The following is a 23,130-nucleotide window of genomic DNA, read 5'->3' as shown; positions in this document are numbered from 1 at the left end:
CAACCATAACTCGGTGAGAAATAAGAACGCATTAATTCAGAGATATGCTGCCATTTTCTAAGATTCCTAAAATAGTTACACATTTCCTTTTAAATACCAAGAGAGCCTACCAAACCAGCAGAGTAAAAGAAAAATCTGTTTCTTTCTACAGGCAGCAAGCCACGTGCTTGCTCCCCTTTGTGCTACCCATCAGTAAGAAGGTTTGCTACCCAGATCACCTGCATGCAAAGACTAGAGCTGTGAAGGAGCATCTGCAGCCTAATCCTTCCTGACATCACTCCCAAGCAGTTGTACAAGTGCTTCTCACAAACATCACGCAAAAAAAGCCCCCAAAACTGCTTCCCGTGTGGACTCTTCTACACCCACACAATTTAATGATGAAAAATTGAGGTATTTTCTGATAAGCACGATGGAATAAATCACAGGTACCTTAGCAGGCACAAAAGGAACACAGTCTCCAATTCTCCAATTCCTGAATTTTGTAAGAAAATCTATGTCATTGCTGAAAGATAAAGCAATACTATTTTTAGTCTCTTAACTGTACCCATATAGTACAGCTGAATGCCACTGAACTTCCTTTTTGTTTTTTTTCCTACACACATTAATGGGGAATGGCCTTTAAAAGAGAAGCAAGAGAATATATTTCCCCTCGTCAGCTGTCTGGATCATTTGCTTGAAGGGTTGATCTGTACTTCAGGCTGATATGCATGTCCTCTCAAATAATGGCAGAAGAGAGCTCTCTGCTCCCAGCCATTGCATGTAGCCTCCTATTCAAATCTGGCACCAAAGTTTTGCACAGGGACACTACTTACATGACGACAGCTTAATATTGCATATACAGCACTGAGTTGTTTGTCCTGTAACAATAGAGGTGAGTGGTAACTTACATTAAAAAAAAGACTCAAAACTCTTCACAGATACACCACTTTAATTAAAAGATAAACTCATACCTTTAAAAAATAAATAAAATGAAATTTAAAAAAAATAATAAATCAATATTGTCAGTTTCTTTCCAGGCAAATTTAAGTCCTTCTATACTACTAGTACTTCTATACTTTACTACTGCAAAGAATGAAGTAGTTTCAGACATTTTTTCCTCACTATAACTTCAATATCAAACAGAATTTAAAAATCTGAAATTGTTCTCAGGTAGCAAATTGCTATATAAATAATTGGCAACTCACTGCAAGCAATATTTCTTTTCAAGTAACTCCTTATGAAAATGAAGCAGCGTGGGGAATTTACGGTGTTTTTTATGGCAAGAAACCCATGGTATCTGTATAAACAGGTTTTATACTTCAGGCAGTTTTATATGTGTAAAATATTTTCCAGTAGACCTGGATCTCGTTTTTAATAGGAGAAAGTGTAGTATTTAACCACATGAATGCAAAGACATTTCTTTCCAAAATAACTATGGCTAATTTCAGAATGCTCAATAATAAACAACAAACAACTATATACCTGAGCAGTACTCTTAAACACGACTGGTGCAATGGCAAGACAAGCTGTAGGCTTTATAAAAAAATAAAACCAATATTGATCTTGCAAAAAGAACAAATGAGAACAGAAACAAGTGACCTCTGTATCCTTAACCAGTATGACCAATATATTGTTAGTGAACAAGAGGTCTTTAGCTGTAGAATACTGGTGGAAAGATGGCACTTTGAAGTTTACCATCATGTAAAGAAAATCAACTACGGAAGGACAGAAGGAACACATAGAGGAATGGACAGACAACACTCCTCCATCTTTACCTAAACACCCCACCTCCTTTGTTATCTCATCTATAATGAGATACCAAATTTTTGTTACTTTAATATAAAACATAAAACTGAATCTCTGTAAGGCAAGATCAGTGTGCACCCGCAAGTATTTCCCTATCTGTCCAACTGAAGACCACGTTGGTCCCTCTCATACCTGTCTGATGCAGGAGCAGACCCAGAGATTTCAGCCAAGCTGCTTGGGATTTGTATATCTCAGCCTGGCAAATGAAGCAGAGCAAGTCCAAACCCAAAGGGCTCTTCAGCTCAAAACATGAATATTATGGCATTGGGAGCATAGCCATGCCCAGTCTTCTCCATGCTGAACAGGTCAAATAAATTCATGCTGCTTCAGAGCAGCTGATCAAAGTTCCATTTCCAATTTTGCATTAAACAATTAGTCATTGCTTTTGCTGCTCTTCATTCTCTGAAAAGTACAGAGAGACTCTCTGACTCTGTCCCATAGAGTCTAATAGACCGTGGGGACAGACAGGCTCCTAGTCTGCTCAGTCCTTAGCAGTCATTTTGTACACTGCTACACTAACAGCCTTAATAAAAATTTAAGGGGAAGAAAAAAAAAAGAAGGGGGAAAAAAAAGGGTGATTCTAAGAAAAAATTAAACTCCTGGTTTGTCTTATATAGGGCTGGAAGCGGAAGATAGTAAATGTTACAAGAAATAGAAAGAAACATTACATCTGAGCCAGGAGAGGGAAGACCCTGTATTTTGATCCTGGTATCAAGGTAAAATCACCTGAGACATTATTATTTGTGAAATATAACTACTAAAAGCAAAGAAAATCAAAGAACAGCTTGCACCCACTGGTACTCAAATAGTCCCAAAATTCACAATTTGTCTTCTTCAGAAAGAATTCTACACCACAATTATAATCAATGTTGTCTAGAAGAGTAATGTTTCCTGATACCTGCAAAGTTGAAAACCAAGTAAATACTTGTTGCAGAATAATTAATTGCACTTTCAGGAAGGTGTTCTCTTGTTTCTTACAAATCCATATAGAAGTTGGAAGGGGAATTCAAGTATTTGCTAGGAAGTTAGGAAGAAAAGCAACTTTACTGTCATCATGACATGGTTTAATCATCAACAGGGCTGTGCTTAGGTAGTCTTTCCTGAACTATTTTACAAAGTTAGTACAATCTATAGGACTTGAGGTGAAGGAAAAAAAAAAAAGCAAATTAAATTGATTATTTAAAACTGCAGTGTAAATTTTTATCCTTCTCCTACCTACACAGGTAATTTGGAAAATCCAGAAATCTCTGCACTTAAAATTCTGTTAAGTAATGACTCATGTAAAAGGTGACTTCTTTCAATTTTACATTTGATCCTGGATCCTCTATTCATCACATACAACATCTGTGTTTTTCTTGTAACAGAAAAGGTAGGTTTAATAATAAGAAGCAATTCCACACCAACACATATTTAGGAATAATAAACTTGACCAGAAGATAGCAATCCTTGACGTGCTTGTGTAAGAGCAGGAATAAAAACATCTTCTGGTTTACAGAAGATATGATGGAGTTGGAGAACAATTTCCTCCCACACTCTGGTTGCTCCCTATGATCCCTATGTCAGCCTGGGCTCAGGCAAGTCTACTTTGACACACAGCCCACTGTTGGACAATTTGCAGAGCTGATTTTGAATTTGAAGAGTTGGGGGACTTACTAAGCAGACAGTGGCCCCAGTTTGTCACCCTCAGAACAAGTCACTACCCAGGGAATGAAGCTGCACAACAGACCTTAAGAAGCCATAAAATAAGACAACAAAAAGACTCCATGTCTCAGAAAGCACAAGGCTGTGCACATCTGACAATACAACATTATTTTAACATGCGATGCTGCTCTGTGTTGTGTGACATGACCAAGTGACTCTCCAGATCATCAGAGGAAAAGAAACAGGTTATTAAAAACAACCAAAATAAATAACTGTGTTAATTACTACACTGTCAGTTTAGCAACATGATCTGACCTAATTGTAGCTGTATTTAATTAATTGGGAGAGTCAGTCTTAGCAGCACCTGAAGGTGTCACAGTAGTAAGATTTTAATCATGGCAAAAGCCAAAGGGTGGCCTCCTTCCCAAGAAGAAATCCTTGTCCCAGCAGTAAGCGTTCCTCAGAATGACCACAAGCAGCACAACCAGCCCCCTTAGAGCAGAAAAACCTATGTTGACACTGAAACGTGAGCTGTACCCCCAGGGAAACCAGTAGCAATTTATTTATTATCCATAAAAAATGTAGGCTTGGTTCCAAAAGTGCCATGAGAAGTTATTCAAAAGAAAAAAAAAAAACAAACAGAAAAATAAAACCTAACTCAAAGCTACAAAAAGAAACAGAAGGAATCTGGATTTGCACCAAGATATTGCCTCCTCAACACCCTGAACCATTGTTGAGATTCAGAAATAAAGCACTGCCACAGGAGCAGATATTGAGGAAAAGCATAGAAAATGTTTTTTCATCCCATTTGTCTGAAACTGTTTATTGATTTTGGAGACTGCCCTCCTGACAAACTCAGACAAAAACAGAGGAGAAAATATATGTCCTGTGCACAGTAACAGCAGTTGTGCCATACTTGATGTATTTATCTAAGAGGTATTTTTGCTGCCTATGCAAGATACCGACCTTAAACATAAAAAGTAAAGAAAGGAAAGTAATCTAAGCACAGAAGTAAGAAAAAAAATGAAAGAATATGGTTTTTTTTTGTAAACTAACTTCTAGTTTTATTTATCTTTTCAAACCTACTAATGCAGGGAAAAAGTTGTTATCACAAACAATAACTCTACATAACAAAAGATGTCTGTTTTAAAGGGTTTGAGCAGAATTTACTAGTTAATTTTTCTCTTACATCAGAAAACTGCTGCTGTAGCACCCAACAAATCTCCAGGGTGAACACTGGAGAATGCCCACCTGTGGGATGCATGGAGCAAGAAGGAATAAATGAGCTTTTAAAGCAAAATCATCTAGATAATCTAAAACAGAGCTTTCCTCTTGTGTCCCTGGAGATATCAGCCTTGACTGAGATGATTCTGTGACTGGTGAATTTACATATACTAGAGCATGGGGACCTCCACACAACCTCAGAGGACAAACTCCTGCTCAAGCCACCACCACCACACCATCTCTCAGCATCATGTAACACAAACACAAAGGAGAAACATCATGTGTCCTTCCCGCCACCCCAAAAAAACAACAAACCACAACCAAAACAAGAACCCTGCCTTTTCAGAGAAAAGGGGACCAGCAGACTAAGAGGAATGATCATCAGACTTTGGAGATGGCAACAGCTCATCATCAGTGGTACATTTGTACTCAGGCCCTTGAATTTTATTGTTCTTTAGTTTAACTAAGCCACTGAAATATTACTGAAAAGCAGTAATGTTTTTAAAAACGTTAAATTAACATGAAACATTAAAACATTTTAGAAAAGGTTTTATATCATCTTACTTATGAATAGTACCAAGAATGTTTATTGAAACAACATTTGAAAATTCAGAAAGCATCTCATCAACCACTAATGTTACCCATTTTAAATCTCTATTTGTGTGGTCTTAAAAAAAAAAAATGTCATTAACCCCTGATTACTGAAAACCAACAGTTTTAGCTCCACAATAACACCCAGAAACAGTCAATGAGCCCAACACACGAAAGGAAAGAAGGCACAGCAAACAGAGAATCACACTGATTGTTAGTCACTCTTGGTGAAAACGTGAAGTAACACTTAAGTACTTTTGGATAGGTACTTGTTGTTGGAACCTTAACAGTATGACTATATTCAGAACATTGATAATACAAAATGTAATTTTCTTGCTCAAGCTCCATGTCAGCGGGATGATTTTGCATGTTACCTATTTATTTTTTTGAAGAAAGGAAGTTTTCGCTGCTAGTGCCACAACACCAGTGCAGCTGAGGAAGACTGTCTTTTCTCTGGCCTTTGAGACACTAGTAAGAGCTTGTTACAGAAGCACCAACTAAATACAACAGCTTCAGGAATACTGAGGCTCACATCTGTCTGGCTTCCCACTCAAAGGAAAAAGGACTTCAGGCTGCAGTGTGGTCCTAGCTATTCAGTGTAGTAAAAGCTACTGCAAGATTAATCCTCAGCCCTTCTTTGCCAAGTAGATCCTTGAATGTGGGTTCTCTATAAGAGAGTTCCCTAATTACCTGATTGATGATTACTTAGGAGAGGGATTCTCCATCACACTCTACTGAGCTGTTCCATTTTGCACACACCACAGAGACATTGAGAGAGAAGGAGGCAGAAAAGCTCATAGACCAGCCTTAAACACTTATGCACAGGTCAACCACCTTTAATAAAAACAAGACACTGAAGAACACAGAACCAAACCCAAAAATGCAGTCTGTCTACTGCACATCTGCAAGTACCTCAGGCCAGACTGCACCACTGAATTTCCACCTTTCCTACCTGCTTTAATGATGCTCACCATGTCTAAAAAAAAAGAATACCCAGTTTGCATAATTTTTTGACTACTAAAGAAAGCTTTGTAACTCACATTTCATCACTGAAACTATAGAGACTGACAACTCTCTTCCATACTTTCAACATTGCAAGGAACATACAAAACACAGCTTAACATACAAATACCATGCTGAATTTGCAGGAAGAAGAAATTAATTTTATGGTCCCACAGACACTCTGAGTTTGGAAGCTATAGTAAGAATAAAAGAACCTCCCCAATCCTTTTTTTTTTCCCCCTTTCTCTAGTTATGACAACTCCTCTGCACAAATGCACAGCACTTGAGGCAAGCTAATTAGCTGAGGGATTAATGAAACTGAAAAGACATATTTCCTGGTATGAGGGGACTAAAGTGGGTATGAGATGCTGTGCATCAGTGCCCTTAGAGCACAGCCCTGCCATACAGCTTTGTGACTTGTTCCTTAGGCTGGGTCAAGTCCCTGCCTCATCACTGACACTCTCATGCTGCAACTCTGACAACAGTACACTATTCCCAGCATCACTTCTTTAATGATAAGCAGTCTGGCTCACTGGGAGACTAACAGCTCTGGAAAAACTCTCTCTATTAAGATGATTCATATCTTAATAAGCATTGTAATTTCCATGACCTGGAAATGCAGACATTTTTCAAAGATCCTTAAATCATAATTTTAGCTGGAAACATGGATTGGAAGTCTTTTCAAGGTCCCAGTTTCTCATGCATAAACTGGCTTAACCCGCTATGGAAAAAAGCAATTTCTAAAGGCCAGTCATTCTCTTAGAAGCAGCATTAAAGTATGAAAACTGAAACTTTTCATGGAAATCACAATGCCAGAGCAATACAAAAAGCTGCAGTATGGAGAACACAGTTGTTGCCAGAAAATCAAGCGTTTGCTAATGCTAACAGAGGAGCTAAAGCCCAGGGGAACACTTGTCAAGGCACTGAATTGTTATTCAGGACAAGTGAGGTACTTCCTTAACTCTGTCATAGGCCTCCTGGCTGCTTTTGGAGTTGGTCATGTAAATGTGTTCACACTTTTGCCTATATAAATTATATGGAGTCTTCTACATGTATTTCTTTAAGCCAAATGAACATGTTTAGGAAGTCTTCATAAACGCTTGTGAGATAATTTAAGTCTGTGACAACAGAAGTCTACATGAGGACAGATGATTAAGAATAAATGCATGTATTGAGGAGATCACACATTCCTTTGAAGGAGAAAAAAATTCTTTCGTTCTGGCCATAAGCATGCATTGGGATCTGAATTACTTGGCAAAAAGAAATATACTAGTTCTCTTGCAAGATTAACTACACACAAAGCAGCCATGTATTTATCGAAGTGACTTCATTATAAATATTTAGTAAGTTGCTTTTCTTTAAGGACCAGTATATTCTCAAAGTGTACCCATGAGAGCACTTGAAACTGTAATTAATGCCCCGTTCTCTAGTGCAGCCTCCTGAAATTGACTGTTACTGGTGTAGCCAGCCCAGACAGAGTGGTAAGTAAAATCTGTCCTAACAAAATGTTCCTGCAGAGCAGTGAAATGATTCCATGAAGACTAGCAATTTGAGCAAGATGTAAATTTACAGGAGCAAAACCTGAAGAAAAATGAAACTGAAATTCTAAGGGAAAGAACATGAACAACAACTAAGACAGGTGACAGTAACAAAGAGAAGGTTCAATTTCATCTAATAGTGGCAGGAGTGGCATAAAATAGCAAGGTAAAAGAATATAAAAGATTACATAGGAAGAAAATAATGAGAGACAATTGGGAGATGTGGAAAGTCAAAACAAATCCAAAATATTCTAGACAGTAGAGATGAAAGAGATTTTATAACCCCTTCATTCTCTAATGTGGCAGGTTTCTGAAAGAAAAGAAAAGGGAAAAAAAATAAAGGAAAAATAAGATATGAGAAATAGGGGCCTGGACTTCAGAAAGAACTGCTGTCAGGACTGGATTGCATTGCATTTTTGTTGCCATTTGTTTTACTCTTACAATTAGTATTCTTATCTTCAGCAATGCTGAGATATTAGTCATGACTGAAAATACAGATCTGTTACAGTATATTAGCTTAACAGTTTCATTCATATTGAGGTACCAAACACAGAAAAAATTGCCCTGTTTCATTCTATGCAATAGCAAGCACAATTCTTCTGTCATTACTACCAGAGTTTTATTTAATGTGATGTATCTCCACTGACACATAAATACTTTGGGCCCAGACTGAGAGGAAGACTGGGTTAGTGTTGATGGTGGTGCCAGAAAAATGCATCACAGGGAAGCTCCCTGTCTCAGATGGACACATAAGAAGTGAAGTGAATCAACTGAACTGTGCAGGAGTGGTGCAGATACAAATAATGGAACAATGTGAAGGCCAATGCCAAAAGCACGAGTGCCAGTTTAGCAGCTGGTCAAGGCAGCAATCTTGAAAGTTTCTACCATGCAGGGATAGAACAAGGGCAAATGGCTTTAAGCTAAAAGAGAGGCGTTTTAGATGAGATATTAGGAATAAATTTTTTGCCATATGATGAGACACAGGTTTCCCAGGGAAGCTGTGCATATCCTAACCCTGTCAGTGTTCAGGGCCAGACTGGATGGGACTTTGAGGAACCTGGTCTACTGGAAGGTGTCCCTGACTACAGCAGGAGAGCTGCAACGAGATGATCTTTATGGTCCCTTTCAACCCAAACCACTCTGTGATTTTAATGCACTGCTACTCTACATTTCTTGCAGTCATTGTAATCCTTTGCCATCCAAAACTCTGCACACTACACAGAAATCTCATATAAATACAAAACACAGAAAACATATACAAATTGCTCAGGTATGCAATTAAAAACTAATTACATGTTTCTTTTTACCCTAAATTGTGCAATACCTGGAGGTGAGCTAGAGTATGATATAACTACTGTTACACAGACTAATAGATGTTCTGTGCACAACAGTGCTCTCCAGGCTCTTCTAGACAAGAAAATAAAACCTTAAACACAACAATAATATATTTTTAAAGCTGTTTGTGCAGTTTCACAAAGTAATCTGTTTAACTATGTGTAGTAGTTATAAAATAGCAAGAACAGGTTTCAACTTGTTGAAAGTTTAGATGCGCAACTCGCTGTGTAGCTGGGGGTTCACTTTCCCCGGTTCTGCATGTAAAAATTACTGATGTTTCACATACTTATCTGACTTCCAGGGACACTTCAATCCAACAGGGAAGTCAATCCAAAACAGGTGTGCTAAGATTTGCCTGTATTTGTTAGTACTACAGGGCCCTGTGAGATAGGGAAAGAAATTGAAGCACAGAAAATAAAGTTCCTACTTAAAGAAAACACTCATACATCCCAATTAATACAAAGGCTTTCCCTACATTTGCCAGACTCCAGAAGAAGCTTTTCTGTGCTCAGACACAGGCATGAAGATGGATCCATAAACTGCTGGCTTCTGTGGGAGATGAAGATGCCTTCAGTGGCCAGGGAAGATTCTTTGTTCTTTCCAAGGCTCCTAACAGAGCAGAACAGAACTGATACTTGAGCTTGCAGTGCCATTTATGACCAAATAAATTATGTTATGCCAAATTACAGTGAAAAAAGAAACCAACTGAAACACCCAGTGAAGATTCTCTCTGCTCTCCCTAGTGAAAAACGGGCAGATACAAAAGAAAGATACTTTAAAAAGTGTATTTGTCTTTTAGTATCCATTGCATAATCACAGAGTAAATCATAACTTCTGCTGTTGCTACTGATTGTCTTAAATTCACTTTCATAAACCAAAATAAATGTTCATTACATAAAAGCATTATGAACTTAGTAAAGCTTTTAAAAAACTTATATAGCAATCAGTAATAACAAAATTATCGGTTCTGAAGTCTACATTTATTTTTGAAACCAAAAAATTAGAAAAACCCTGCAACACCGGCACAAAGTGCACTTTTTCCTTTGCCATTTAATAAAAAAAAACCCCAAACCAACAGTATTCTACATTTAAATGCATAATTCTCAAGGAGCTGTGCCATGGAATGCACATATCGATTTAGCTGTGTAAGCACGCAGCAGAGCTGCTCTACCTTACACAAAATGATACATTAAAATTTGTTCACTGTTTAACAAGGGAGGGTAACAATGTCACTGTTAATGATTTACATTGAGACAAAACAGCTCTGCCTAAATTTTTTTTTTAAAATTGTGAAGCTACCTTCATTTTAATCTCTCTTTCATAATTGCAAGCTAAGCCAATCAATAAGCTGGAAACGTGTATAGCATGTCTTCTGCCATGAAAAGAAGGTATTTCTGTCACAATGGCCTTAACAGCCAGAGGTCCTCAGCCACGCTCCACAGGTGCAGCTAACGTCTGGATTTGTATGGAAACCAAAAAGGACAAAGCTGTGCTCTTGCTGCACTTTCCTGACCCTAACAGATTTCATCACTGAGTAAAATCTGATTAAGGATCAAACATCCACCAGTGTCCAGTATGGATGATAGCAACTCTGGGAATTACTCAGTGACGTCCCCTGCTAACAGCACGGACACATCCAGGCTGGTAAGGTCAAACTTTAAAGAAAAGGCAACACAAAGTAATTCAAGGATGAAATGAGCACAGATAAAACAGGCAGTCTCCCCATGGTGCACACCACAGTGTTGCCATCAGCTTCCACATGACCATATTAGCACCCACACACTTTGTTACATAATATCACAAGTGCATCTGCACCCTATGATTGGATTCATCTCCTTGAGCCATGTCAGCAGCAATATGACTGAAGCTAATGCAGTTACTGTAATTTCTGTTCATGAACATGATATCTGAGTCTGGCTGTGGACAAGTTTACACAGATGAAACTGGTTGCAAAGGATTCAGGAGTTTTATTCAGATATGCCCCCAGGCCCCTCTCTGAGATGCACCAATGACATGCATTCCCATTGCTAATTAAACTTTTAAAATTAATCTTTGGATACCTAGCTGTCCACTAGCAGTTGAGACAAATTTTTAGTCAGCACTGCATCTGAATTACTCTTCAAAGTACACATGTAAATTGGCACCATAGATCTCCTCTCTTCATCAGGATTTTAGAAAGCAGCTATACTGTTACATCAACTAAATACAGAAAGGGGAGGCACCTTACATCTACCACTCTTCCTGAAAGGCTAGCCTAAAAGGTCATGATGAAACAGGTTCATTTTCAGCTGGAATTAAGTATTTTGTTTACAAAAAGAGCAGCAAGCTATGTACTACTCTGCAAGTCAAAGAGACATGGCACACACTGTTTCATTACTGCAGCACTAGCAATGGCATCTTTTCTTCGCTCACGGCTCCCTGTACTACTTTCTGTGTAGAGTGCATGGTTCCCTATTAAACACAAACTAAGGAAACTAAACTGAACAAAACTACTATAGCCGACTAGCACATACTTTAGAGCTGTTTCCTACTTTGCTGAAAATAAATATATGATATAAACATTTGAACTAAAACTAAAAAACCTGCTGAAGCAATCAGTGTCTTTCAGTCTGCGCAGACAGTGTGAAGTAGAGCAGTAAATTGCTGTGAGCAGACAGCGCAGCTCTTAAAACTTGCCCAGCTTTTGCTCTGACAAAAGAGATCACTTAGGACCTCATCGTGCTGCTACTCTCGTCGTTTAATTAACGGACTAATAAATTCCACTGATGGTATATCTTCTACTTGTCTGTTCTCTTGAACAACCCCTGACCCTCCCGCGGTCTGCACTCGGGCTGACCGCTACTTAGTAATAGTGCTGCGAGAGCGGTGCCTGTCACTAAAGGCAAGAGGCACCGGTGGGAGCAGTCTCTCCGGCACCGGGGGGTTGTCTCTCACCGACCTCGGACATTTTTGGTCACGTTAATTCGCGGTTGGCAGTGCTCTTCCTTCCTCTGCCGCGGCCGTGCGATGGGGCTGAGACCAACGGCTGAATAAACCTTTCAAAGCCTTTTGGCAGCTGCGTCCTGGCGCTCGGGCAGACGGGCGTATGGGCGAGACCTTCTGCGGCCGCGGGGGCTCCCCGCACCCTCAGCCGGACGGGTCCTCCCCGAGCCCCGCCGTGGCCCCGGCTCCGGCTCCCTCCCTGCCAGCGTCCCTTCCAGCCCCGGTGGCGCGGGTCGGGAGCTGCAAGCAGCGGCTGCCCTTTGTCCCGCAGGGCAGCCCGGAGCCACCCTCTGAAGGAAACAAGCCCCGAACCGAACCGGCTCTCCGGTCTCGCAGCCAGAGGGGCAGCGCCGGCAGCCGGGCCGGGGAGCCCCTCCCGCAGGGCAAAGGCGAAACAGGCACTTTCTCCTGCTCCTGACCTTTTTGCACCCGAGCTCACCGCGCTGCCGCCCCCTGCTCTCCGCTGTGCCCCCTCCGTCCCCGGGCCGTGCTCCGAGCGGGCCGGACGCCGACACCTGCTCGGCGCCCCAGAGGGAAGCGGGACGGAGGGAATGCACCGCGGCCCGCCGGCCAGCACGGCCGCCGTCGCCGTCCGGAGCCACTCCCGCCCGTGGAGAGGAGTGGCGGCCGGTCCGACCCGGGTCCCGGCGGAGCTTACCCGGTAGGGGGTTTGCTGGCCCCGGGGCGCACGAGGGTCTCCATGGCCGGGCCGCCCTCGCCACTTCTCGGAGGACAGGCCGGTGCAAGACACGATCCCGGCAGCGGCGAAGGTCGGAGGCGGGGGTACCGAGAAGGAGATAAGAGAGGAGAGTACAGGAGTGAGAGCCGCCCTCGCCCCCTCCCTCGCCCGCACCTTCCCCGCTCCCCGCCCCGCTGCCGGGCGGCACTGCCCGGGCCGCCGCCGCCCACGGCTGCCCAGCCCGGCCGCGTGCTGCGGGCATGGATGCGCTGCCGGGGCCGCCCCCGCCCGCCTTACCCGGCCGGCCGGGAAGCGGCGCCGCGCCGCGAGCCCTGACACTCGGGCTGTCCGGCCAGACCGCAGCCGGGCACGGCGGGGCCAGAGGCAGGCGGCGGAGCTCCCGGCGCGGCAGGGCTCGGCCGGCCGCTGCCCGGGCAGCTCGGGAGTGCGGGGGCGCTGCGAGCCGGTTTCCATGTGACTGCCCGGCACAAACGCAAACACGGCGGTCTCCCCCGCGGGCGCTGCCGGGGCGGCCGCCCACGCCGCCCACACCACGGCGTGGGAGTGGAGGCGATGGGGTAACAGGCGGCGGAGAGGAGCGGCAAAGCCACAAATCCCCACCAGCGCTTGCTCCCAGGATCCTCCTTTGTCTCTTTTCCCACGAACTTGGCAAACCCAGCGCTTGTCGGGCGACTGTGCCCGACACTGAGCCCCGCGAGGAGCAGAGGCTTTTCCTGAGCTTCACACCCTGGCTCTGCCGCTTACGGCCTGTTCTCGGCACCTCTGTTACAGACATTTTTTTTCTTTTTTTTTTCTCTCGGAGGCGGCACAAACAACTTTTAAAATTAGCAGTGGCTATGATCAGGAAGAAGGGCTGGACGGCTGTGGCTGTCCCTGGGTTTTCCTCCTGCGGAACAAGCCCAGCATGGGGAAGGCAGCCCCACTCCCCGGGCGGTGCGGGGTGCACAGCGGCAAGTCTTCGTGGAAACGTGGGCATCGCGTTAAAATCTGTATTTTTTGTTTCAGGAATATCCCCCCCCACGCCTTTTTCCCAGAATATCGACTGCTACACCTGTGTGCGAAAGCAAAACCAGGCTGGAGGCAGGGAGTCTGACAAGCACTACTGTTGTGTGTGTACTCAGCCCGGCACGCCTCGCGTTGGGCAGCCTACCTTCTCCAGGTATTTCAGGAGTTTCTCTGCTCCTCTCCTTTTGTGTCACGTTGCTTTCCCGCCCACAGTGGGAGGATGGCAGAGACAACAGACAGGTCAGGCCACCAGCTAACACCGGGACCAGGAGCAGGCTACGGTGAAGTTAAAGTTACAGTAAGAAATCCGAATGAGGAACTGAGCTGCTGCTTTACTTGTCTTTTCACCTGGCTGCCTTGGTGATAGTCACCCGATTCCCCAAACCCTTCCATCCCTTCAGTCTTGAGCCTGTATTTTTGTATACTCTGTCCATCAGAAAGTGTCTTGCCCAGGTCAGTAGCCACACAGAGTAAATGCAAGCAGCTTCTCTGGCTCCAAAGTGAGAGCTGCTTCCTCAGCTAGCAAGACTTGGCAAACAGGGGTCAGAAGCTGCATGTGACTGATGGCGTTGCCATATGCAAGAAAACCCCACCTCAGGGAGATTGAAAATGCTTTGAAACATTCAGACATTGGATTAATTTGCAAGTAACAGAGAAATGAAAGGCGTGTTCATGCTTTCTGTAGTACATGACTGGGAGATCATTGTAAATGTCCACCTTTGTCTACCAAGGCTTTTGCATTATGGTGAAAATACCAGTTTCTATATATTTACCCCAGTGTATAACAGAACATTTCTTGTGCTATAGTCATCCTTAACGTTGTCTTCTCTTACTTTGACAACTTGAAGTCTCCCCTTAATTCCCGTCTCCTCAGCAGAGATTTAAGAGTGCTGGCTTCCAGTCCCTTCTCTCCAACCCCACATGTGCAGATGGCCTATAGGAGGCAGCTGCCTGTCCTAGCTGTATGTAGAGAAACAAAACACAGATTTGCAGAAGCAAAACATTGATCTCTAATTTCCCTGTTACCATGGGTAGAAGTTGACCAAGTCACCAGCTCAGTAATTACCCTGGTCATCTGAGCCACATGCTGTGGTAATGAGCCACATTTATGATCTTAATTTGCACCTTTATGAAAATAAATAGGCTAGGCTACATACTTTATTTTGCAAGTGGATTGGTTCAGTCACTGCACACTGTCAATTTTCATAGCTCCAGGACTGAATGGTCATCTATTAACTCATGGGAACTTGATTTCACAGCTCTGCTCATCATCTGTTCAGTCATTTTTCATCTCCCGTTTTTACTCCTACATCTTAATGAACTCTTCCCTATTCTAGAACAATTGCTAAAGCTGCACAGGCACAAAAACCTCTGCAGAAAGACCCAAACTTTTCCACATCTGCATCATTAGCAAACTACACCAAAAGAACTTCCCTTGTCTCAGCTGTAGCTGAGCAGGATGTAAAGGACAAAACATCAAACTAGTATTTGCTTATTGTATTCCCTTCATTTTGTACAGCATATCAAAAGAGTGAAAGCCTATTAATTACCAAATTCATGATCTTGTGTCTCCAGAGCACCAGTGGGGCCAAGTGCCCATGTCCCCCATTCTTTAGTCCCGTGTAGCTGATGGAAATCTGAGTGAAATGTGAGGAATACACTGTGTGATGCAACATGGGAATCTGTTTTTCGCTAGGCTGTTTGGCACTGTGTGTCCCTCTTAAAAAGGGCAAAGGGGCTGTTTCTAGTGTGCATTGTAATCCCCACAATCAGGGTGCTATGCTCCTTTGTTTAGGCAAAGGGCATTAATTTGGAGTGGGGCTATATGAGTATTTGCCAGTGTCATAAAATTGTGAGACTGGCATGTTCAGCACTCCCAGTTTGTTTAACCCTTTCCTGTTGGTAGAGCTTCATCTCTGTTTTGATGGACCTCTTCAATATATTTCCTAAGCAAATCAGTTCACTCAGATGACAAAATTCCTGCTGTAAAATAGCTTACGCCTTTACAAATAAAATATAAAATCAATTATTCACTAGTGCAATTTTCCATTTCTGCCTTTGTACAGTTTTCAAGACCTTATTCCTATTTTCTTCACCTTCACTGCTAGTAGTATTACTGAATCAACCCTTAAAGGCTACATTTTTCTTCTGCTAAAACTGGCCTGCAATATTTCAGGAATTTGAGTTTGTAGTATAAACGTAACTGAACATGTAAGGAATCTAGTAAGACAAGTCTAATACCGAAGGATTTGTTTATATAGCAAAAAGAGCTTTAAATTAGCTCAGCATTAGCTAACATACACCAGTTAACCAAGCCTTTTTTCTAGTCAAACACATAATCTCTTTTTATTATTTAGCTGTTTGAGGATCATCCTAGAATTGAAAACCAGTTTTGAGCCTAAAAACCAAAGTAAAAATAACAAACCCAAATTTATAGCAGGAAGAAATTTTGAATAGAAGTTAGTTATTGTGCTTAGGTTCAGTTAATAGCAAACTTTTTTAACCACATTAGTCTTTTTCCCATTTTAAGCAATCTAGAAGTTGTAATTTTTATTACAAATTTATTTGTAATAAAAAAAAATTATTACAAATATTTATTACAAATTACAAAATTTATTGTAAATTAGTCCCTGTAAGAGGGTTGACTTACTGTGCAATCATAAAATTCGTGGCTATTTAATTATAGTAATTGGAGTTGTGTAGCCTCAAGCTTACAAAATTCTTTTATTTTGCTATCCATAGTGAAAAGGAAAAAAATAGACAGGAAGTTTGATTTTCAGGGCTTGATAGGTCTTTTCCTTAAGTCTCAGAGCACCCATTCTTCAGAAATTTGTTTTGGGAGTTGGTCCTACATGCCCTATTGTTTTTGTTAGCTGAGAGCAAATGATATGCATTTTTAGAGGAATGAGTCAAAATAACAAATAAAACCATTTACTAGTTTTGAAGAAGTATAGTGTCATTGCTGGTCCATAACAGCCTAATACATTATCTGAACACCACTGAAGAGGTTGAATTTGCTTCAGAAAGGCACCATGGCTTGATGAGTGAGGCACTCAAGGGGGAACAAGGAACAAGGGTGCTTGGATCTGCCATTAGTCACATAGCAAATTGCCAACAAGTTTCTGCTTTATCTTTTGTTCTTTTTATTTGTCTTGTGTGGGGCTGAGAAGCCTCCTTTGGGACTCAGTGCTAAATTGCACTTGCACAGCATCTGCAAGAGAGCAAAGATGGTTCTTGCCCTGGACAACCTGGGGGTTTTGGAACAGCATTTTGGTTTTCTTCATCTTTTAGACACTTATGTCTAAACTGTCTGTGAAGTCAATTGAGGATCACAAAGAAAGAACTAAAAAACATACTAATCATATGAAAATATGACATGCCATCTGAAAGAGCACATGGATATAGATACAGATAGAGGTTTTTGTAGCTTTTGCTGAGATAGTTCATGCTATTTCTAAATTATCAGATAATTGTCTTCTGTGTATGTAGAAATACTGAAGTTTGTCCTTCATCTTGTTATCTCTCAACCCATTCTGTTTTGGATGACAGGGATCCCTTTAGATCCCTTTTAGCTCCCAAAACTTACTGAAGTCAGTGAAAAGTTTAGTGGGTTTTTGGGATTAAGACCTAGAAAAAAGTATCACTGAGTGTGGTGAAGAAAACTAGAGGCTCTTGCCTCTCCATTCCGGCATGGAAAAGGCTCCTCAAGAAACCCATGCTTGACCATTCACTCCTGCCTTAAAACTGTGGTGTGATCTGGAAAGCAGTGGAGAGAGGGATGGAGCAGCACTGAAGACAAGAGGTTGTGTCATGCAGTCCTGGCCAAACGCTGACGTTTAGGAGCTGCAGGGCAGATTGAGCACCATTGTGTCATGTAAAAATACTCTGGAAAGGGGGCGGGGGTCGTTTCTCTTAAGAGAATATTTCAGAATATGTATGCAGGGCAGGGAACGTGATGTACATTAAAAGAGATGGGGAAATGATTTAAACCCATTATGTGAATAAAGCAAGAGGAATTTCTATGAACAGTGCAGCCATCAGGACATTGAAACTGGGTTATTTTAAATGTGGCTAAAAATGGACACAGCAGACAACCACATAACCCAGACTGAAGCTGATCTCTATAACACACTGACACAGTCTTGAGTGTAAGAATGGTAGAACTTTGGGGATTTTGTTTTAAAGATTGGTGTGCTGGTATGGATTTCATGCTTATTCTTCCATGTATTCTTTATTTCCCCTAACATTTGTTTTCCCTACCATTTTGTTCTATATGTTTTGGGCAAGTAGCCTTCAATTTCATCTCTTTTCTACTGTTCCTCGTATGTGAACTTTTTTTCAAGATTTGAAACCTGAGGCCAAGTCTACAATTGAACTGACATTAATGAAAATATATTTACTGGGACAGACCCAGTGGGCCAAAACTCATGTTCTTGGTCCCAGCTGTGGTGAGAACCTTTCTAGGCAACATGATAATATGAGATGCTTCCTAAAATGAATAGTTGCATGACTCATACTCATCTGAACAGCGAGAACATACTTCTCTGAACAGTGTCAGAGTAGGCAATAGTACTATCCAGGGAAAATCCAAAATTAATTTTCAAGTCCATGTCATATTATATAACTGAAAACAGCCTTTGGGAAATCTTGGCTATCTAACAAAACAAATTTGAATCAAAACACTAGCTAATTTATGTAAAATTATCTTCATTGTACTGAGCTGGGTAATCCTGTTTGGCCTACTGGTCAGAGTGACCCAGCTACAGCCATTCCTCTCTGGGAGGTTTTTGCTCTTTGTTTGCCATGCCAAAGAGAGAAGTTGTGAAAGTACCATTTCAGAGATGTGACTCACTGCCTCACAGATGCTGGTGTCACTGAAATTCACTTCATCCTTACCTCTTCCTGTAATGCAAGTAATTTTTACTCCTGAAAGTACTCCTTACTCACTGTTTCAGAATTTTTGTGGAACAGAAGCAAAGGTCTAGGGCCATCCAGCCCATCAGAACTATCAGAAAGGGAAACTTTATGAGCCTCCTGTGTAAATAACTTTCTACAGATCCAAAACAGTTCATTTAGAAGTGGTGTGAAATTGTAGCACTTCACTTGACTGATGTTTTTCCAACAGGCCAAGCTTTTGTAGAGTTGGGCAGGATTGAGAAGAAGACTGCAGAAGGGATGCTCCATGCATGGTCTAGTGACACAACAAAACAGAAAACTCCTCTTTGTAAGCTGTGGATGTGGCACATTCCCAGTGTTTCCTGTGCAGCACACTGCATACACAAAATCACGTTCACCACTGCAAGCAGCCTGCGCCCCACCCATGCATCACACCCAGCTCTCCAGCCAGCAGCATGGTTGGAGCTGGGAGTGATGGCAGTGAGGAGCACCTGCTGCCTTTGAAACCCTGACTGCCAGGTGGAGCTTCAACTACTAACTCCTGGAGTCATTCTTGGAGTAAGTCAGTCCCAAATGTCCTTAGAAAACAATTTTCCTGAGCCATGTCTATAGTGAATACTCAGTACCAGGGTTTCTATTTCAAGAAGGCCATTTCTATTTTGATATTAAAAAACATAGTCATGCTATAATCAGAAGAATTATATACACTCACAGTCCTCTATGTAAATATTTAACACTGTATGGAAGAAGTTTTATTAATATTTTCCACAACTATATTTTAGCTCACAGACTGGGGAAAATTTCTACTACATTTAATTTTTTTTTTTTTTTTTTTTAGGATAGTAATTTACTGAAATTTAGAATTTTTCCATGGTTAAGAGGTAGTAGTATCTCCAGGTTTCATTTTCAAGTTTCAGAATGGATAAATGACAACATAAATTTAATAGAATTTCATAGTTACATACATAATTCTCATTTCATACCTGCATCCTCTGATGCACCTTTCAGTTAATCCTGATTGATAGCAAGATAAATGAAAAGAGGTGTTGGTTCTATGCTTATGTCAAAACTAATACACTACAGATAAAGACAAATACACACGCACTTACACAAAGATACAAAAGTAACAGTCTCGGTGCTGCTGCTGTTTCTATTGAGTTACATAATTTGTGATTGCCTTAGTTCAATAATTCAAAGCACACAAAGATTTAAGAAGAAAGACAATATTATATCACCATATTACTTAATTCTTTAGGAAAAAAAAGACCTTTGACATATCATATAATCTCTACAAATTCTCCATAAATTGAGCAGAATTGAAATAGAATTGAAAGAGAAACAGAAATTGAATAGCTGCATCCTGTTAAATTACTACATACACTCCCTACCTTTTACTCACTCCTGCCCCAAATACAGACCTCATGAACCTGCTGAAATCATGAAGTTGTATTAATGTGAGACTCATAGCCCTGAAAGAGTGGGCCTTAACAGATGCTCTTGTCAGGAAAACATCTGAAGAAGGCAGATGAACTCTGGCATACATAAAGCCTTATTCAGACTTACGTTACAAGTACAAGGGGGTAAATGAAAAAATAAGTTGCCTCCTTACTTGAGGAATTCTCTGTGAGCTTATCTAGATTGACATCAGGTACAATAATTTTTTTTAGTCACCATCATGTCATGATATGATCAGTGGTGCAAAGGGTGACTTTGCCATCACCTGACTCTGAGGCCAGCAAAGGCTTCTTAACTCTCCCATTGTAGATTTCATGAAGTTTACACCTCAATACCAATAGATGAAAAAACAGTAATACTTTTATTTTTGCTAACATACCTTGAGACCAATCCTGCTGCTTATGTCTTTGTCCAGAAGATTTGGGTTACCTAGGAATGGCTAAAGAAGGGCTGTTTTCCAAAGATGTCTGGTGGTACAAAAACAGGAGATCTTGGTCTGAGATGAAGAACAGAGTTGTTTCACCACACTGTCACTGAACTGAGGTGGTCATGCAGTGACAAGACATGGTAGAGCTTCTCTTTTTATGAAAGGTTGCAGTCACCTTCCTCACTCTGTTCCTGTGAGCAATATGCAGAATTAGAAACCAGAAAAACTGTCCTTGAATTACCAAGGAAGGGATTGGTGAGTCAAAGACGGGTGGAGGAAGTATGGATTATCTGGACAAGATCACTGTAATGATCTGAAGCTGACTGATATTGAGAGGTTTTCTACTGATTCCACCTGCATTTACCAAACCTTTCATATCACTTGCAAACACAGGCAGTAATGACTATCTGTTCTACAGAACTTCTCTCATTTGTTCCCCTCTTTCTTTTGAATGTGAAGTTAATCATGTAATTCCACCTCTCATGAGTTGTACTGGTGCTATGTGAATCTTCTCAAGAATCTGCTGTTTACTGTCCCCTAAAAGACAACATGAAGATAAAATGTCTGCCACATTCTTTAAACACCCTTTAAATACCCTGTACCTGACATGGTGTGGTTGATGAACCTTTGGAACTTTTTTATTTCTCTGTCTTCTCCTGGCTTTCCCAGCTCTTGTTACACTGCAATATCATTCTAAGGGTGTGGCATAAATTATTACATAATTAAATTAAATGACATTCCATTTTTTTTCAGATGAGTCATCTGCAGGTATCCAGAAAATGTACAGCATGAGAGTTACCTCATGTTCAAGGCATTATGAATACAAAAGTAGCTCATTAGATATTCTTAGGAAAAATAAATAAGGAGAACCTCTAACTTAAAAATGGAGAGAATACTTTCTTGCTGTTCACAGTGGCAAACTAGGAAAAATTCCAAGACTTCCTGTGAATTTACTACTCAGGATGGTGCACTATTATGTGGCTTCAGGGACCTCCCAGAAAACAAACTGTGATGACAAGATCTGTGCTTGGCTCCTCCTTTGCCCCATGGCAAGAGCTCTACTGTCAGCAGCTGGTGTCTGGATCAGCAGCTGCTTGCTGCCCAGCCCGTTGGCACAGTTTACCTTTTCAGCAGAGTGGGCGGAGAGCCAGAGCCCCACCTTTTCTCCACCTTCTGCTCTCTCAGCAGAGGTGGATGACAAAGGAGGAAAACAATAATCCCACATAGACTCGTCTTTTCTCTGTCTATCACAGAAAGGCCTTAGTGGCCATGAAGGTCTAGGAAGAAGACCACAAACTTCAGGAAGTAGGAAAATGTCCATATAAATTTGAAGGAATAGATTGGTTTTATACTTGTTCATAATCTGATGCAATATTAAAGGAACCCGTAGATTTACATGCAATTTTTTCTTTTACTAGAAGGTGAGAAATGAAGGTTTAAATCTTCTTAAAATGCATTAGACTAACACCTGCAATAACTATGGAGGTGTTTTCACAGCACTGTGTTTAGATCTGTCACAAAAGCCACATTAACTTTCTTGATCAGTACTGAACCAAAATGCACATGGAAATCTTTACAAACTTTCACTGATAGTGTATTTTGAAACCTGTCTACAGCTTACATGGGAAAACTAAAAGTCAGAGACTGACATTTTTATTGTTCATGTACACTTTGAAGTGCCAAATCACTCCAGTGGTTCATAGAATCACAGAATATGCTGATATGGAGGGGACCCACAAAGACCATCAAGTCAAACTCCTGGCTCTGCACTGGACATGCAGAATCACATCATGTGTCTGAGAGCATTGTCCAAACACTTGAACTTAAAGGAAGTGTCTGCTTGAGTCAGACCATGTGTGCACACAAGAGTAACCAGCTGGGAGTCTTGCACCAACCTCTGCAGCCTAGAAGGTTTTTCAGAGTGCTTGGTGTGGCAGCCCCTGCTTTTTCCTGTCCTTGCACATACAGAAGATACCCTTGTGTCCTACTCCAGTGTGGGAACTGGACTGGCTCCTGCCTGCAGATACTCTGCCACAGACAGAATGCTCTCCCCTCATGGCTACTGAAACCACCTCTGTCAGGTTGCCCAGTCCGAGCTGAACTATTACCAAGGCCACAGCACATTTTAAACAGCAGGTGCAGCTCCCCTGAACAGTCATCTCTGTGCTGGTATAATCATCCCCTTTATGTAGATTTCCATGTCATGACATAGAAGAATATTTATGCAACTTGAGGAGTGGCATTTTTAACCCTTTGGAAAAGAGTGGTATGGGCAAGAGTGACACTGAAAATCAACAGTACTTTGCTACCATGCTTCCAATTTTAAAGTGATTTCCTATAAAATTACAAAATATGGTTCATTTATGCATTTCCAAACCATTGTCTAATACAGATCTTGATAATTACATTTGCTACCCTACTGGTTTATGAATTCCTCATTCCTTCCTGATTGATGAAAATTAAGAAAGGCTAAACCTGGAATTTTCAGATGGATGTAACATAGACTCTTAAATATATATATATATTTATCCACACATATGCGATTGCAT

General features: G+C 41.4%; 1 protein-coding gene across 8 annotated transcripts in view; it reads right to left on the bottom strand.

Moving 5' to 3' along the window:
- The window catches only part of COBL (cordon-bleu WH2 repeat protein), a 156,556-nt gene extending 142,353 nt beyond the window's left edge, over positions 1-14,203 (bottom strand). Inside the window, exons 1-2 of one of the 8 annotated variants that reach the window (XM_088054906.1) lie at positions 13,949-14,203; positions 12,757-12,819 (exon numbers count right to left, since the gene is read on the bottom strand). In XM_088054906.1, coding sequence (XP_087911032.1) covers positions 12,757-12,800 — 44 coding nt within the window. In that variant the 5' untranslated portion in view covers positions 12,801-12,819; positions 13,949-14,203. Of the gene's footprint in view, positions 1-9,591; positions 9,619-12,517; positions 12,527-12,756; positions 12,962-13,074; positions 13,176-13,948 lie in introns of those variants that run through there. The other 7 variants (XM_088054905.1, XM_088054948.1, XM_088054911.1 and 4 more) reach the window with 7 other exon arrangements.
- Positions 14,204-23,130: the final 8,927 nt, after the last annotated feature.

Source organism: Pseudopodoces humilis, chromosome 1 (genome assembly GCF_049639895.1).
Source record: "Pseudopodoces humilis isolate 2021_Gansu_Grassland_sample_001 chromosome 1, ASM4963989v1, whole genome shotgun sequence".
NCBI lineage: Eukaryota > Metazoa > Chordata > Aves > Passeriformes > Paridae > Pseudopodoces > Pseudopodoces humilis.
Note: the sequence above shows the minus strand (reverse complement) of the source record. Positions and strands in the feature narration are given on the sequence as shown.